This window comes from Nothobranchius furzeri, chromosome 17 (genome assembly GCF_043380555.1).
Source record: "Nothobranchius furzeri strain GRZ-AD chromosome 17, NfurGRZ-RIMD1, whole genome shotgun sequence".
NCBI classification, from domain to species: domain Eukaryota; kingdom Metazoa; phylum Chordata; class Actinopteri; order Cyprinodontiformes; family Nothobranchiidae; genus Nothobranchius; species Nothobranchius furzeri.
Window position 1 is genome coordinate 55,420,560 of NC_091757.1, and position 18,194 is coordinate 55,438,753.

At 41.9% G+C, this 18,194-nt stretch overlaps 1 protein-coding gene across 1 annotated transcript; it reads left to right on the plus strand.

Moving 5' to 3' along the window:
- Positions 1-1,254: 1,254 nt before the first annotated feature.
- Positions 1,255-6,289, plus strand: plpp5 (phospholipid phosphatase 5). Its single transcript, XM_015973103.3, has 8 exons — positions 1,255-1,387; positions 2,478-2,612; positions 2,695-2,803; positions 2,880-2,967; positions 3,063-3,126; positions 3,199-3,323; positions 3,479-3,649; positions 6,024-6,289. The coding sequence occupies exons 2-8, from the start codon at positions 2,542-2,544 to the stop codon at positions 6,191-6,193; spliced, it is 798 nt and encodes a 265-aa protein (XP_015828589.1). The 5' UTR covers positions 1,255-1,387; positions 2,478-2,541; the 3' UTR covers positions 6,194-6,289.
- Positions 6,290-18,194: the final 11,905 nt, after the last annotated feature.

Below are 18,194 nucleotides of genomic sequence, written 5' to 3' on the forward strand. Positions count from 1 at the left end.
ATTCAATGTAATTTGTACCAAGTTTTGTAACTTGGTACAAGTTTCATGACATGTAACTTTGGATTCGTAACTTGAAACTTTAGTTTTCTAACTTGTAATTCTCAATTTGTACTTGTATTTCTTGTTTTGTAACAGGAATTTTTCATTTTGTACATGTATTTTTTATTTTGTAAAATCAAACTTTTATTTTTGTACATTTACAACTCAGTTTGTAACATCAAACATTCATTCAGACACATGAAACTTTCGGTTTTTACCTAGCAGACTTCCAAAATAAATAAAAAAATCAATGTACATGTTTGAAATCAAAACTCTCAATACACACATTTCATTCTACAGGTACAAACCTCAAATCTACAGTGTTACGGATCTTTTTGTCTCGATTCTAGCTTCGGTAATTCCGCATTGAGCTGCACCAACTCAACAAGACCAAGTGACATTTAATGTTATTAATAATCATGAACATTTGATTAATTCCTGTCAGCAAGTAAGAATATCTAAATATGTAAAATGAGGAAAAACATTTTAAAGGCACACTTGGCTGTTTTGCATGCTTTAACGCCCCCTAGTGCACTTGATGTGCGTTCATTTTTTTTAACATCTTTATCTTACTGCTGAAATGTTTCCCCAGCCTTCATTACTTTCTACGGGAGTGATTCATTACTAAATCCAAATAATCAGCTGTGTTAATAAAACACTGCAGGAAACATGCTGGAAGCAGACTGCAGCGCCGGCTCAGCTCCAACAGACGGACCTGCACAAATGCAGTATTCTGGCCAAAAAGGGCGGTGGGGGTCTGAGTAACATTTCATTAATCATGTAAAGCGTCATTTTAGCACACACTTGCTCAAGAAAACGGTTTAAAAATATGAAGAAGATCCATAGTATGGCTTTCAATGTAAAGCAAAACATTTTAAAATTCCTCTCTTGTCCACCAGGTGGCATCTAACGGCGTGACGTGGCTTGTTGCATCTTCGCCACAAGAAAAATAAATCTGCAATTGAAGTATTTCCGGTTTGTGGAACTTCAGAAATAGAACAGTTTTTAAATATCCATATAAAGCTAATTGTAGCTGTATTTTTTAGATTTAATGTCTTTCATTTAAAAACAAATTCTCAAACAGCGAAGCGATGAGAGCAACATACTATTCAGACCGATTCAGACGCCAATGTTGGCAAGAAATGTTGATGCCTTTATTTTGAAAACCTTAACCGGATAAGAATGTTTCCACCATTTGCTTCACGCGCAGCTCTCCGCCTCCCTGGCATCTGTTTCTCTAAAATACGAGACTTTCTCTGTCGGCAGAGGAATAAGATGTCGAGTCTTGTTTCTTGTTATTGGGACATGTAAATCCTGGGATGAAGAGGTAAAATCCGGCCCGTTTGAGGTTAGTAATCTAGATTTGTTGGAATTATCTTGACTGACAACGCGGAAATGAGCCAGATGTCTTGTTTGACAGATGTTACCTGCTAGCTTAGCTTCCTACAGATGTATTTACTTTCAGTCCGTATTTGGTCTTCTGCTGTGTGTTGGGTTCTTCACTGTGTATTTAAGCTGGCTTGGTTTATTTGTCTATATGTATAATAACAAATTCAGATTGTGCAAAATATGTGTCTCACCTGGAAGTGGGGGGCAGAGATTCAGAATTGGCCTTTAAACCAGGTTTAGACAGAGAAATGGGACTACCCAGAATAATAACAAACATGTTTTATCAGAAATGTACACATAATAAATGTCTGGGACGTTCAGCTTATAACATAAATATATTTTCTATTTATCTCTGAGCAAAGTGAGCAAAAAGAATAAAAAGAAAAAAGAAAATTATCTTATTTTTGTACTTGATTTTGATCTGAAATTGTGGTTATTTTGTATTGAAGATCATATTCAGATCTAATGAGAAATTATTAACATGCTTGTCTGCATTTTCAGACGTTACTTTATAAAGATCGAAGTATCGTGCAAGAATAAAACTATAATCAAGAGGAAATATCTGAAACGTGTGTTTTAACAGAGGTGGGCTGTCACTTTAGTTTAGGAAGAATTAATCTGGTTTTTATTTTGCTTGTGTTTCCAGTGACTTCATCTCTGTCCTTCTAAAGCAAGTGTAGTCTCAGTAGTATAGGGTGGTCAAAATCCAGGTTGATGTGTCATAAATGAACCTCCATGTGCCAGAAAGGTGTTGCATTGGTGGAAAATAACAATTTTGTTTAATATTTTACAAAATCAAAAGTATATTAGAGGCCGATACTCATCAATTTCTGATTTAATAGGTGTAGTCCCATTGGTCCAGCTTTAATGTCTGATCTGATGCTACCAAGGCTTTCTGTAGCAGTCAAACTTGAATGAGTCGGCTCAAGGCAGCAGTCGCTTCGTTACTTCTTCTTATTATTATTATTATTATTATTATCCCAAAGGTGTAAATATCTCTCTTTTAACCAAGCTTGAATTAAAACCCAAACTCACATTCCTGTTTACAGTTCAGTTAAAAGCCGACAGAGGAACTATGTTTGCTGTTGACTGAAGACCGTTCCAACAAACAAAATGAAGAGGAGGCTGCTGCGTGGATTCCTGTCGGAGATTTCCGTCCGACTCGTTCTGTTGTTTGTATTCCTGTGAGCTTCCTTCTCCTTTTCAAACGTACCTGTTGGTGCCTTTTGGTGCCGTTTGCTGAGTAGCAGTTTGTCCTCCTCTCAGTGTTACAGAGCAGCTTCCTCCTTTTTACCGCGAGATCCAGGCGGAGGAGATGTGGTTGTATAAATTCCACCACGTGGAGGCCGACCACGTTCCCACCTCTCTCATGTTTGTAAGTCGGGTTAGATGGGGCCTTTTGGTCACATCTGCAGTGTTTTATTCTGAAAGGTTTGTTTCCCTCTCGTCAGAGTGTGGCTGTTTTCACTCCCCTGATCGTAATCTTGATTTTCAACACCCTGATCAAGTCGGATGGAGATCTGAAAGAAGCCTCTCTGGGTGAGAAAAGAAACCCCCACAGCTGCAGACTTTATTCTAAAAACGCACATCGGCTCTTGTTTTGAATAACTGGCGTGTTTCCTCTCGTCATCCAGCTGTGAGTCTGACTCTGGTGCTCAATGGAGTGTTCACCAACGTCATCAAACTTGTTGTTGGCAGGTAAAACGGGGACTATCAAACAATTTCAGCTTGTGTGAAAGTGTGTGAAAGCCCAAATGTGTCCTCCTCCAGGCCGAGACCCGACTTCTTCTATCGCTGTTTCCCTGACGGTCAGATGAACTTGGAGCTGCGCTGCAGCGGTGACCCAGATGCGGTCATGGAGGGAAGAAAGAGCTTTCCAAGTGGACACTCTTCCTGTAAGAGGCCATTATGGTTGAGCTTGGATATCAAGTAGAGTGTGTTTTTACCTTCAGGCTCGTAGTCCTACGTGAATAGAACATTGCTGCCTCTTCTGTGCTGTTCTTAGTTTTCCTGACTCCTCCTGTGTTTGTATTTCTCTGTTTTCTCTCAGTCGCCTTTGCAGGTTTGGGTTTCACGGCGCTGTACGTCGCAGGAAAGCTGCGATGCTTCAGTGCAGCAGGCCAAGGCAGAGCATGGCGGCTGTGTGCTTTCCTCACCCCGTTACTCATCGCAGCTGCGATCGCCCTCTCCAGAACCTGCGACTACAAACACCACTGGCAAGGTCAGAGTTTAAATCACCTCTCAGCCCTGAAGTCATAATACAAACACAAGACACGCAAACAGATATATATAAAGGGGACATATTATGACATTTTACTGAAGTTATATTAGTTCTGTGGTGGATCCTAAACATTTTCATGAAGTTCTTTTTTACACTAAATCCCTCTTACACAAAGCAATTCTAGCTGTTTTATTTTTTAGTTTCAGTACCTTCCAGAATGAGCCGTTTCAGGGTTCTGTCACTTTAAAGAGCAAGTCACCCCCAAATCAACTATTTTTTTCTGATAAACTATATAAATGCGTGTCTAATCGTGCTGCAGACACGTGTAGTCAATAGTTTTACACTTTAGTGCATTTTAGTTAAAATTTAAATTTTTTGCCTAAAACTGGCAGTGTTGTGCCGTTGTCAGGTAAAAACTCTTCACTGCATTTGAATTTAAATCTGCCACCGCTATTGGCTAAGAGGTATACTATGATGTAAACTGGTACATTATGTCACAATGTCGTGAGTGTGTGTATTTGTTAGTGGCTCCACCCTCTCGGTCTGCTAGGCAACAGCATTTGTTGCATTTTTCAAACAGGAAGTGGGAATGAAGTACGCTTCTTGTAAGGGGTGACTTGCTCTTTAAAGAGCAAGTCAACCCCAAATCAACAATTTTTTTTCTGATAAACTATATAAATGAGTATCTAATAGTGCTGCAGACACAAGCAGTCAATAATTTGGCACTACAGTGCATCTTAGTTAAAATTTAATATTCTGCCTAAAACTATCAGTGTCGTCAGGTAAAAACTCAGCACTGCTTTTGAATTTAAATCTGCCATCACTATTGGCTAAGAGGTACACAATGACATTAGCTGGTACATTATGATGTCACAATGCTGTTGTGTGTGTGTGTGTGTGTGTGTGTGTGTGTGTGTGTGTGTGTGTGTGTGTGTGTGTGTGTGTGTGTGTGTGTGTGTGTGTGTGTGTGTGTGTGTGTGTGTGTGGTTCCACCCTCTCAGTCTGCCAGGCAACAGCATTTGTCGCATCTTTCAAATATGAAGTAGGAGTGGAGAAAGTTTCTTGTAGGGGGTGACTTGCACTTTAAGAAAACAAGCTGGAGCTGACCACGCCCACCCATCCACTGATTGGCTGGGAGGGGCTTGGCCTAGAGTCGCCGCTCTTCTAGCCTAGAGAGGTGATGCAGGGTTTTCCCTGTTTATGATGTCACAAACGGGGACTTTTTGAAACTTCTTGCTTAATGCAAATAATTCCTAAATCCAAATACTTACAGAAAACAAATGGACAGATGTTTTTTCACATGTGGAGTGATTTTAGAGGCGGTAGAGAGCCACAGGGCAGCACAAAGTGCTCCAAAAGGTGAATTTAGCACAATATGTCCTCTTTAATGAAGTTGGGTAGATGACCTATGGAATTAATAAGCACCACATACACATCCTTCCATATCCAAGAACAGGGTATCCGCGGGTCCTTAAAAAGTCTTAAAGTCTTAAATTTGCTTTTCCAAATTTAAGGCCTTAAAAATCCTTAAAAATGACAAATAATCCTTAAATACAGCTTCCAAAGGTCTTAAATTACCAAAGACCCAATAAACAAGATTATTTTATTTCAATTTTCATGAATTTCTAGTTAGTGTTCAGCATTTTTTGTGTATGATATTGGCATAAGCGGAACCGTACTCATTCAGTTGGTTGTGAAAGGGGGCGTTTTTTAGATGAGCACATTAGCTGGTTAAAGAGCAAGTCACCCCCTACCAGAGTCTAACTCCACTCCCACTTCCTGTTTGAAAAATGCAACACATGCTGTTGCCTGGCAGACCGAGAGGGCGGAGCCGCTAACAAATACACACTCAGGCTCACGACAGCATTGTGACATCATAATGTACCAGTTTACATCATAGCATACTTCTTAGCCAATAGCGGTGGCAGATTTAAATTAAAATACAGTGCAGAGTTTTTACCTGACGACGGCACAACACTGCCAGTTTCAGGCAGAATATTTAAATTTTAACTAAGATGCACTGAAGTGCCAAATTATTGACGACACGTGTCTGCAGCACGATTAGACACTCGTTTATTTAGCTTATCAGCAAAAAAAAGTTTATTTGGGGGTGACTTGCTCTTTAAGCTAGTGGGAGATTGCGCCATGGGGACGTGCAACTTTTATGGAAACTGGATGGCTAATCCCACATTCGCAATAGCTGGAAATTATAGTTTAAATTTAATTTAAAAAAGTAGCTTAAATTTGGTCAAACTGGCCTTAAAAAAGGTCTTAAATTTGGCTCCCTTAAACCTGCCGATACCCTGAAGAATCGTATTGCTTAAAATAAACGATGATTTTTCATCATGTGTTCTTCTGTTTGTCCTTCGTGTAGATGTATTAGTTGGGTCTCTGCTGGGTCTCACCTTCGCGTGGCTCTGTTACCGGCAGCACTTCCCTCCACTTCAGGACCTGGACTGTCACAGACCCCTCCATAGCAGAGAGACTGTTCCTTCTGCACAGGAGCGCAAACTAGCCAACTCCACCTACGTCCTCCCGCTGTAGGGCAGCTGTCACCGGTTTATTGGTGCCATTCGTACAGGGGTATTTGTCTAAATTTGGGTTTCACCTCTGTTTGTGAGGATTGTGGTTATACCTGCTGGGGGGGGGGGGGGGGGGGTCTTCTGCTTATTTGTTATCATCGCCCGGCTCTGCACACGCTGTGCCTCTAGACGACACCTGAGCGGGTTTGTTGCACAGCCGCCGTACTGAACCGTCCGCCGCCTCTCAGGCTTTAGCTACACAAGTCCACTCTGTGATTGTTTTGTAAACACGCAGGGTTGATGCTTTAGTGCAAACGCCGCAGAGTGCTGGTTATAGTTTACTTGCATGAATGCTTTTTCTTGACTTTTGTTACATTTGAGCAAAATCAAAGCTCAATTAATGACTTCTTAAAGATGCAGATGCTTCTGGTTTGGAGTTAGCTGCACCAGAATTAAACCTCCTGTCGGGCGTCGACTATTACTTTGGCTAAACTCTGAGAAAATACAAGCAGATGAGGACAAAGTTCACTCGTTACACACACACTCGTCTCGGTAGAAAGCTCGGATTTGATCAAACGAGTCCAAAATAAGGGAACCTTTGCGTTTAGATGTTGTAAATTTCTCACGTTTAATCCGTCTGATGAAGGCTGGCTTTGTTGGAAGTGAACAAGACGAGATGCTTTATCTAAATAAATGTAGGTGGTATGAACTTGTGCACACGTTGCAGCGTATTAAGGCACTGATGTGTCACGAGAGGAACGTATTTGATAAAAAAACAACTAGGTTATTTTCCAGGATTGTACATTTGTGACTCAGAAGTTACAAACTAGTGAAAACAGCACGGTTAGTGCTTTAATAGTGGATAAATTATTGATAAATATGATTCTTTAATCATGAGATCCTTAAAAACAACCATAAAGGAGTTTCATTCATGCGCTCCGCTTTTATTTAAAGCCAGGCTGTTAGCACGACTTGTTTACGGCTTTAAATCTTCGTCTTCCTGGTTTATTTAGAACGTTACTTGTCACGTTTATTTTTTTATCACCTCCAGATCTGTGCCGTCCTTTAAGTCCAGATCTGATCTGTGCTTCAGCTGGACAGCACTTCCCGCTAAACATTTCCCTGCACCCGTGCTCCCAGGCTGCGCGCCAGCTCTGCGGCCGACTCGCGCGGCTCGCTTATCTAAGAGTCTGACGGTTCAGCGGAGGTAGAGAAAAGAGGCGACAACAGAACCAGAACTTTCTGAGGTTGAGCCTCGCCGTTCTCCTGCTGGTCGGGGTTTCTACGCTGTGAATGTCTGAGCTCGGCCGACGAGTAAAGTTGGATATTTTATCAGCTTTAAAAGAAATGTGAGCTCTGCTGCTGCGTCGTCTTATTTAATTCAGTTTAATTCAACATCCGTGTTACTCCTCTCCTTTCCCCCCATGTTGACCCCGGGTAGTGTTTGCGTTTCTGCTTGTTGCCGTGAGCTGAGCTGAAAGCGTCCGCATCACAGAGGTTTTCACACCAAACTTGGCAGAAAGAAAGATTAATTTGCGCCTTTTTGTTTAGCACATTTATTAAAATCAGATGGATAATGAAGGAGAAACTGCACAGGCTGTCTTTCTTACCTTCTTCTGGTTTTTATTTAGATTCATTCCCAGGTTTATGCTGCCTTTCTTTACCTCAGATAAATCCTAGATGTGATTTTTGACAGAGGTGGTGTTTCTTTGGGAAACACCACCAGGAGGAGCCAGCACACATATGTGGGCCCCACATGGGACCTATATGGGCAAGCTGTATGGGTCCCTCCCTGGTTTGTCTGCAGTTTCCATGGTGGCCCCACAAGGGTTTGCTCAGAGAGATCTTTGCCCACATCGATTTTAAAGGGCTCCACGTGGGTTTTCAGAGGGTTTAAAATGTTTGTAGGTAAACCCCGGTGGGACCCATACGGCTTGCCCATGTAGGTTCCACATGGGGCCCACCGATGTGTGCTGGCTACACTTTTTCTTGGTCACTCATAATATTTTTTAAATAATGTACAAGTTTATTTATTTTGGAGGCATGTTGGGGTTTACATGAATTTATATCTTTATTTTTCCGTCACGTGCGATGATCGGTAAATTGGAATCCGTGTTTATTATCACTCAGGTCTTCTTTATTAGACCGCTGTGGTTTTATAAAACCTGCACGTTTCTTTATGAACTCGCTGCTTCCGTCCATTCGTTAAACGTTTTGTGATTTTCCTGCATCCCGGTTGAGGTCGATGACGTCGTTATTCTAACACTCGTTGGGTGCCGCGACCAGCTGCTCACGGTGATTCGGTGTGCTGATTTCTATGTTGTGATGTTTATGAAACGTTGTGACGGATATGTTTTGGAAATGAGAAAAAAAAATCCTCGCTGTTTACATTTTTCCTTTTGATGAACAAATTAAAGTTGGAAATGCATTTAAAGCAAATGTGGACTTGAAGTTTTCTCACATCTGGAATCATGAAACTGATCCTTTTGTCAAATTCAAACATTTATATCATTTTGTAGTTTTAATGGAGATTCGTCTGCTTTTAAAGTGTAACCGGATTACAGGATACAATAAGATAATTAAAAGAAAAAATAAACAAATGGGCCAATAATTAGGTTCGGGGAGAATTGGAGGTTGTTTAAGAATGACTGGAGTCACGGGTATAGCATGAAACGGTTTATATACTAAATTTTAATAATAATGGGAAATATAACACATAAAGATAACACACAAAAACAGATGAAAACAATCGACAATAGTAAAATGGTCGGTATGAGATTTGATCATATGAGTCACAAGTCAGCCGGCGTCAAGTCAAATCCCCACGCTTGGGGTGAAAGTCAGAGTCCGGTGGTGCGATTTTTTCCTACCACACCGTTGAGATTGTTCACAGAAGAGAGCAGTCTGCTCTTCAGTTACTTGAGATGTCCTGGTTCGTTCAGTGGTTAAGGCTCGCCATCTCCCTCGTCAGGAAGAAATCCAGTTCTCGTTCCAAGTGAGTGATCATAGGAGTCGGGATCAAACCCAAGGAAAAAAAAAACCCAGCCAACGCGCTCCAACGGTTCCCTCCTACAGAGGATTGGTTCACTCTGTCGTCTCCACACAAATCGCGTTGGTTCCAAGTTCCTAGCTCTTATTAGAAGGAGTCAAGTCCGCCTCTCCCTCTATCTATGCGGCACCCAAATCAGGGTTCTTCACGGCCTCGACCGTTGTTTTTTTTTCTCTCTCTCTCTCTCTCTAACCGCTCAGTCTTTGCTTTCTGTATCTGCGTGCTGCACAGCCGTTTGTCTCTCCTCTCGCTCAGCTGCGTCGCACGGTTTTATTTCGCGGAGGCGGGACTTATTTCTCTCAGCCAATGAAATTTCAGATTCCCACCTGGACCAATAGTATACAGCTTTCCTCTTCTGTTTCTGTTAGTGATGTTCAAGATTCTTGTTTTAACCGATGTTTAATATTAAACTCGTTATTTTAGTTATTCACCCTTCCAATAATTCATTATGAAATTATCTATTAGTTAATTAGATATCTATTAATTAGTATTGTTAATTTCCTTAATTTATATTTTATATTTTATCTAAATTGAGGATGGATCATATTAGTAAGCCAATTAGTTAATACCTCATTAAGGTTCTAGCTTCTGGGTTACATCCTCCCCCATTAAATATCATGCACGTCCCTGTGCATTGTTTCTACGGGGTACACAACTTCTTGAGTAAGAGAGTCAATAAAAGCTTTATTAAGTCCTTGGAAAAGGGACCTAACTACGGTCACTAGTGGATTGCCCAATTGAGAGTAAGTTAGTCTTTGAGGAGGCTGACTACTTCGTTCAGATCTCCTGACATACATCTCTGGTTGCACAGTATCATGCTCATCCGTTTCGGTTTGATTCTCAACTGAGACAGGACGAAGTGAGCTCTCTGTTTCCGACAGAGCTGATGAGCTATTCTCTAAGACTTTGGTCTTTTCAGATGTATGTGTCTGATCGTGTATGATGGGTTCAAAACTTACATCACGTTGCTGCGACTTTAGGACACCATCCAATTGAGGTAGGTTTGTGTTAGTTTCATCCCCCGTTTCTACGTCAGGTAAGTGTACTTCGTTTTTTTTCGTTTTTTCAGGTAAGTATGTTGCTGCTTCTTTCACTCTTTCAGGTAAGAATGTCGCAGTTTCACTCATTCTGTCAGGTAAGAATGTTTCGGTGTTGATGCCTTTGTCAAGTAAGGACAATTCAGCATTTTCATTACCAGCTAAGGTTGGTTCCTTGCGATCCCCTGTGTGTAAGGATAGTGTGTTTTGTTGTTGAATATTATTTACCGGTCCTGAATCTGCTATGAGTTCCCTATTTGGCAAGGTGACCGCTATTTGATAGGATGGTCGGTTTAGCACTTGTGGAAGATCAGAGTAATAAAACTCATCTACCTCTTCGTCAAGTGGCTCATCTGGGTCAGGTTCTAAGGCTGAACTCTGTCTTGTATGAGGTCTGCTAGGTTTCGTAACGCGTTCTGTTTCATTTTCTAATGAAGAGAGAAAACCACAAGGCAGTAAAAGATCTCTGTGGAGTGTTCTGTTGGGTCCTTCTCCGTTCTCTGGTTTTACAGTGTATACTGGCAAGTTTTCCATCTGTTTGAGAACTATATACACTGTTTGCTCCCATTTGTCTGCTAATTTATGCTTTTCTCTTAAGCGAAGATTTCGGACTAAAACACGATCTCCCACACCTAGTGTGGACTCACGAATGTTTCTGTCGAACCGTTCTTTGTTCTTCCTCGCTGTTTTTTGAGAGTTTTTTATGACAATGTCATAACTCTGTTCCAGATGACTCTTCAGTTCTTTAACATACTGAGAATGAGTTATAGAGGGCTTGTTCAAATGCGGTAACCCAAAGGCAATATCTATAGGCAACCGAGGCTGCCTACCGAACATTAGCTCGTAGGGAGAGTATCCCGTCACGTCATTTTTTGTACAATTGTACGAGTGAGTAAGTGGTTTTACAAAATCGCGCCAGTGATGTTTCTCAGTGGCTTGTAAAGTTCCCAACATGCTGAGTAATGTACGATTGTACCGTTCAACGGGGTTGCCACGAGGGTGATAAGGGCTCGTTCTGACTTTACGGATACCAAGTAAAGAACAAAGTTCCTTGATTGTACGTGATTCGAAATCCCGTCCCTGATCACTATGAAGACGCTCAGGAAACCCGTAGTGGACTAAAAAATGTTCCCACAGGTTCTTCGCGACGGTGGTGGCTTTCTGATCTTTGGTTGGGATGGACACTGCATACTTTGTAAAATGGTCTGTAATCACTAAGACATCTTTAGTGTTCTTACTGTCTGGTTCTATGGAGAGAAAATCCATGCAAACTAACTCCATAGGTCTGGTGGTGGTAATACTCACCATTGGAGCAGCTTTGTCAGGGAGGGCCTTCCGACGGATACATCTTTCGCAAGTTTTAACTTTGATTTCGATATCACTAGCCATTCTTGGCCAGTAAAAACGGGACCGAATGAGATCTGTCGTACGTTCAACCCCAAGATGCCCCATATCATCATGTAGGCTTTGCATGACTGTTGAACGTAATGAATCAGGCAAGACTAACTGCAATGATGTCTCTGGTCCTAATTGGCGTCTCCGGTACAGTAAATCATTTTGAAACTCAAACCGTTTCCACTCTCTCAAAAGGTTAAGAACCACCGGGGGTTCTGCAATAGTATCAGTTGGTGGTTTATTGTCAGTCATAAGCAGCTGAATGACTCGGCCAATGGTTGGATCTTTCCTCTGCAAGGAGACAAGGTCAGCATGGTTATACTTGGGCACAGCAAAGAAACTGTCACTATTGTCTTCCAACTGGAATAGGTCTGGAATGGCCGCTGCAGACATGGCAAGTGACTGAACTAAACCACAAGGAGAATCAGTCTCATCCAAGACCATGTGCTTTTGGCATGTTGCCTTCACTGCTTCGGCTTGAAGTTGAAGCTCGACTTCTTTGACAGAGGATAAAAGATGAGATCGGAACTCATCTAGTCGTTGGCATTCCTCAGTGAATTTTGAGTTGTCTTCAGGTTTATCATGCAGCCTCCTAGACAGGCCATCCGCGTCAACGTTCTGTGTACCTGCACGGTATCTGATGTCAAAATTATAGGTGGACAACGCAGCTAGCCAACGATAGCTCGTTGCATCGAGTTTTGCCGTTGTTAAGAGGTAAGTTAACGGATTATTATCAGTAATGACAGTGAATGTGTTCCCATACAAATAGTCATGAAACTTATCTGTTATGGCCCACTTTAAGGCTAGAAACTCCAACTTGTGCGCAGGGTACCTAGTTTCACTAGAGCTTAAACCGCGACTTGCATAAGCGATTACCTGTGTGACACCGTTTTGCACTTGGTATAGCGCTGCACCGAGTCCGGTCGTACTAGCATCTGTGTGTACTAGATATGGGAGTTTTGCGTCAGCGTAGCCAAGAACTGGCGAAGTGGTAAGTTTTTCAATAATAGTTTGAAAGGACTTCTCACAGTCTTGGCTCCAACGATTCCCAAAGGGTTCTTTGGGGTTCAAGTACTTTGATCTACATGGTGGTGTTTTAAAGTTTTTCCGTTTGGGTGGATAACCAGCCGTGAGAGATGTTAGTGGCTTGACAATATTTGAGTAATCTTTAACGAAGCGTCGGTAATAACCGGTAAATCCTAAGAAAGATTGGAGTTCCTTCAAAGTCTGAGGCTTCGGCCAAGTTTTGAGTGCTTCCACCTTATCTGGATCGGTTTTTATGCCATCTCGAGATACTATATGTCCAAGATAACGCACAGATGTCTGGAAAAACGACACTTATCTGGTGATAGCTTGAGTCCGTATTCTCTAAGCCGTTCAAGAACGTGAGAAAGTCTGGTTTCGTGTTCTTCCAAGGAGTTGGAAAAGACGATCAAGTCGTCTAGGAAAACTAACACTTCCTTCAGATTAATGTCCTTCATACACTTTTCCATAACCCGTTGGAAAGTGCTTGGAGCATTTGTTATTCCTTGTGGCATACGGTTAAATTCATAAAACCCAAACGGGCAAACAAAAGCAGTTTTAGGTTTATCCTTTTCACACATCTCTATTTGATAGTAACCTGACTTGAGGTCCATCACAGAAAACCACTGTGATCCAGCGAGAGCAGAAAAGGACTCCTCCAAGTTAGGCAGGGCATATGCGTCGCGAATGGTTTGCAGATTAAGCTTTCTATAGTCTATACATAGACGTACCTCACCATTCTTTTTCCGAACTACCACTATTGGTGAGGCAAATGGAGACTCCGACTCTCTTATTATACCGGTTTCCAAGAGGGCTTCCAAATGTTTTCTCACGGCTTCATAATCATGTGGATGGATCGGCCGAGATTTCTGTTTGAATGGGGTCTCGTCTTTTAAGTTGATGTGATGTCTTATCTGTTGTGTATGACCAAAATCAAGATCGTGGTGCGAAAACACATCGGAGTAAGTGTTAAGTTTGTTGGTGATCCTCCCTTTCCATTCTTCGGACAAGGGCGAAGTACCGAAGTCAAAACTGAGAGGAGGGTTTGAAGGTGAAGTCTGTTGCTGCGAACTACACGCCGCAAGTACTTTCTGATCACTTTTGTCAGGTTCTGGATATGGCATAACACGATCGGCTTTAACTAACTCAGCGATCACACAGTTAGTGGGTAATGTGATGTCATGGTTAGTTTCGTTTCTTAGTACAACAGGTACTTTGTATGGACCATGTGAAGGTAAGGAAATGAGGCAACAGTCTACAATTATACCCCCTGGTAGAGAACCATTGGTGGGTTGTTCAATGAGTGCATAAGGCTCATGCTTGTTTTGGCTGGGTTGCATAAACCCTTCTAGTAACAGTTTTTTATTTGCAGGGAGAACTTCTTGGGTTCTCCCTCGAAGCTTCACCACACCAACTCGTCCATCTTTGCTTTGTTTTTTTCTGACTGCTAAGGCTTTTAGCACGTGTTGGTACCCATAAGAGAGTGCCTTGGAATCAGGTAAGTTATTGGCAGACAATTGCTCATACAAAGGATCGAGTGTGTTTGTGCCAATGAGTAGTGGTGTATCAGAGTTTGAGCTTATATCCGGAACCACTAACGCAAGGGTAGGTAACTCAAGTCCAGACTGATCGAGCTCTTTTGGAAATGTGACACTTATCTCTATGTATCCTAAATAAGGAACTGCTTGACCGTTTGCGCCCTCGACTTCTAACAGATTACTGATGGGTTTAATTGAGAGGTCAGGTAAGTGTTCTTGGTAAAAAGAATTGGCAATGGTGGTTACCTGGGACCCTGAATCCAGTAAACAATTACATTCAACACTGTTAACTGAGACTGTAGCTGTGCATCGCCCACCCACTAATCTTTTGGGAAGTTTTGGCACTGAATGAGCATGAACTGGCTTGCAAAAAAGTCTCTCTGTCCTTTCCTTAGAGGGACTTGGTTCTACTTTAGCACCTATCTGTCCCACGATAGGAGCTTCTACCGGTTTAAAGGAGGAGACTGAGCAATTGGCTTTGACATCTCCCACTCGCGCTGCTTCTGTCTAAGAGCAAGTCTTTTAGTTGCAACTAGTGCTGGATTTGGCTCGTTGCTACAGCTAGAAGCTATGTGCCCATCTTCTCCGCACTTAAAACAGTATCCAGGCTTTGGTCTGGGCACCACTGCTGTTATCTGCTGAATCTGTTTGGGCTCATCTGGAATTTTAGTCCCCACACGGGGTTTTGACTCTTTTTGAGTTTTCTTTGCCTTTTTATCTGTGTTGTTAACCTTAAGCTGTGCAATTTGGCTCCTGAGCTCAGCGATTTGTTTGCGTAAGTCATCACAGTTATCATCTATTTCCAGTTCACAAGTGTTTTTACTCTGAGAGCATGTTGTTTGCACATTTGAATACACTCTAGTTCGTTGTGCCCCTAAGTGTTGTTTCATGCGTGCTGCTTTAGTAGCCTGTTTGTCTTCTTCAGTGCGCAGTTTGAGGAGAAGTGCTGTAAAATGAGGCGGGTTGTCTTTCTTTTGTTCGAGTTGCAGGTTTGAAATCAGCGAGCTGTCCCAACAGCCTCTGCAAAACTGCTTGAGCAGCTGCTGGTCGGCATCACTGGAGGAAATTCCATTCCTCTGAATAACTAGGTTTAACAAGGTGTATAACCTCTGAAAGTAATCGGAAGGTTTTTCACCACTGTCCTGGTTTGTGTTTAAGAAGCGAGCAAAGAGCTCGTCGCCGTCTTCGACAGCTGCGTAAGCTGAATCGAGATGTTCAAGGTACGTTTCCGGGTCGGATTTTGGACTAAGAGCTTTAACGATGCTCGCTGCTGGGGCTGACAGACTCTCCACGATTCTTCGTACAATTTGGGACTTGGTGAGTGAAGGATCATTTATGCATAACACTACACTACTACGCCAAGTATCATAGTCAGTTTCAAAAGAAGGGTGTGGAACTCGCCCTGAGAACGGTTTTAGTCTGTATTGTGAAGTAGGCGGAGGGATAACCTCACTGCTTTTAACAATGTGTTCCACAATAACTCGCTGAACCTCAGGTGTGTTTAAAAGATTTGGTGGAATGCAAGGGTTTTGTTTTCCAGTCTCTGTAGGTGGACAATTGTCCTTTGAGTTGTTCATATAGTTAACTTCTGGTGTTAAAGGCAGGGAATATGTAACTTGGTCACTATGGAGCATTGGCTCTGGTTCAGTGACTGGTTCAGATGCATGGGTATCCCTTCCTAAAGATTCCCCAATTTTTGCCAGTTCCTCCATTAGAAGGTCTTTAAATGATTGATTGCTACGCGCAGCTATGTCCCTGAGCTCTGACAGATAGGCATCAGTGGCAGATGTGCTAGTTTCTAGACTGTACGCGCTGGCTAGGTCTTGAATATGGAAGAAAACATCTGGGTTCCTAGTACAAGGTTTGTCATAGGGTAAACATTGTTTCTTTAATTCCTTAACAGTGGCTTCATGTTGAAACTCCACAATAATCTGATCACAGTTTGGTAACTTAATGCGCCTGTTAACTGGTCCGAATCCTTCCATAAACCCAAAGACTTCGTTATCAAGGTCTGTATCAGTTAACCCACTGATTAAAACAGCATTTGAAACTTTGACCTTTTCTGTTTTCACAACTTCCATTTTAAAACACTCAAAAGTACCAATAATGCCAAAATGGCAAACCACTGTGACCTCCAGGCACTCTTATGATGTCAGTCAATGGTTAGCTAAGGTAACAACTCTACAATTCTCCTGGCTGGCTCGCCAAGTTTTATGTAACCGGATTACAGGATACAATAAGATAATTAAAAGAAAAAATAAACAAATGGGCCAATAATTAGGTTCGGGGAGAATTGGAGGTTGTTTAAGAATGACTGGAGTCACGGGTATAGCATGAAACGGTTTATATACTAAATTTTAATAATAATGGGAAATATAACACATAAAGATAACACACAAAAACAGATGAAAACAATCGACAATAGTAAAATGGTCGGTATGAGATTTGATCATATGAGTCACAAGTCAGCCGGCGTCAAGTCAAATCCCCACGCTTGGGGTGAAAGTCAGAGTCCGGTGGTGCGATTTTTTCCTACCACACCGTTGAGATTGTTCACAGAAGAGAGCAGTCTGCTCTTCAGTTACTTGAGATGTCCTGGTTCGTTCAGTGGTTAAGGCTCGCCATCTCCCTCGTCAGGAAGAAATCCAGTTCTCGTTCCAAGTGAGTGATCATAGGAGTCGGGATCAAACCCAAGGAAAAAAAAAAACCCAGCCAACGCGCTCCAACGGTTCCCTCCTACAGAGGATTGGTTCACTCTGTCGTCTCCACACAAATCGCGTTGGTTCCAAGTTCCTAGCTCTTATTAGAAGGAGTCAAGTCCGCCTCTCCCTCTATCTATGCGGCACCCAAATCAGGGTTCTTCACGGCCTCGACCGTTGTTTTTTTTTCTCTCTCTCTCTCTCTCTAACCGCTCAGTCTTTGCTTTCTGTATCTGCGTGCTGCACAGCCGTTTGTCTCTCCTCTCGCTCAGCTGCGTCGCACGGTTTTATTTCGCGGAGGCGGGACTTATTTCTCTCAGCCAATGAAATTTCAGATTCCCACCTGGACCAATAGTATACAGCTTTCCTCTTCTGTTTCTGTTAGTGATGTTCAAGATTCTTGTTTTAACCGATGTTTAATATTAAACTCGTTATTTTAGTTATTCACCCTTCCAATAATTCATTATGAAATTATCTATTAGTTAATTAGATATCTATTAATTAGTATTGTTAATTTCCTTAATTTATATTTTATATTTTATCTAAATTGAGGATGGATCATATTAGTAAGCCAATTAGTTAATACCTCATTAAGGTTCTAGCTTCTGGGTTACATCAGCTTAAGTGAAACAACTATTGTTTAAATATTTGTACAGATTTGGTATAGCTTAACCATTTTTTATCACTTTTTCAAATAAAAAAATATTTTAATGGAACATTTTAATAAAATTTTAGCATCCACTTTTTCTCAGATTTTGAGCAGTAAAATTAAAGGCCTTTAACTAAATCAAAAATTTCTCAGTTCTCTGACATTCAACGCTTACATTATAATGGAATTCCATTTCTACCACTTTGTTTGAAAACAAACACCTTAAGTCATAATTAAGACACTTTAACAATCTGCTTTGTAGTTATTAAAGTGGCAGGAATAGGCTTCCATACATACTTATCCCTGCGGCTGGGATGAGGATCAGCACCTCCAAATCTGAGACCACGGTTCTCGACCGGAAAAGGGTGGCTTGCCAACTCCGGGTCGGGGGAGAGGTCCTACCTCAAGTGGAGGAGTTTAAGTATCTCGGGGTCTTGTTCACGAGTGAGGGTAGGAGGGATCGGGAGATCGACAGGCGGATTGGTTCGGCGTCTGCAGTGATGCGGACGCTGAGCCGATCTGTCGTGGTGAAGAGGGAGCTGAGCCAAAAAGCCAGGCTCTCGATTTACCGGTCGATCTACGTCCCAATCCTCACCTATGGTCATGAGCTTTGGGTAATGACCGAAAGAACGA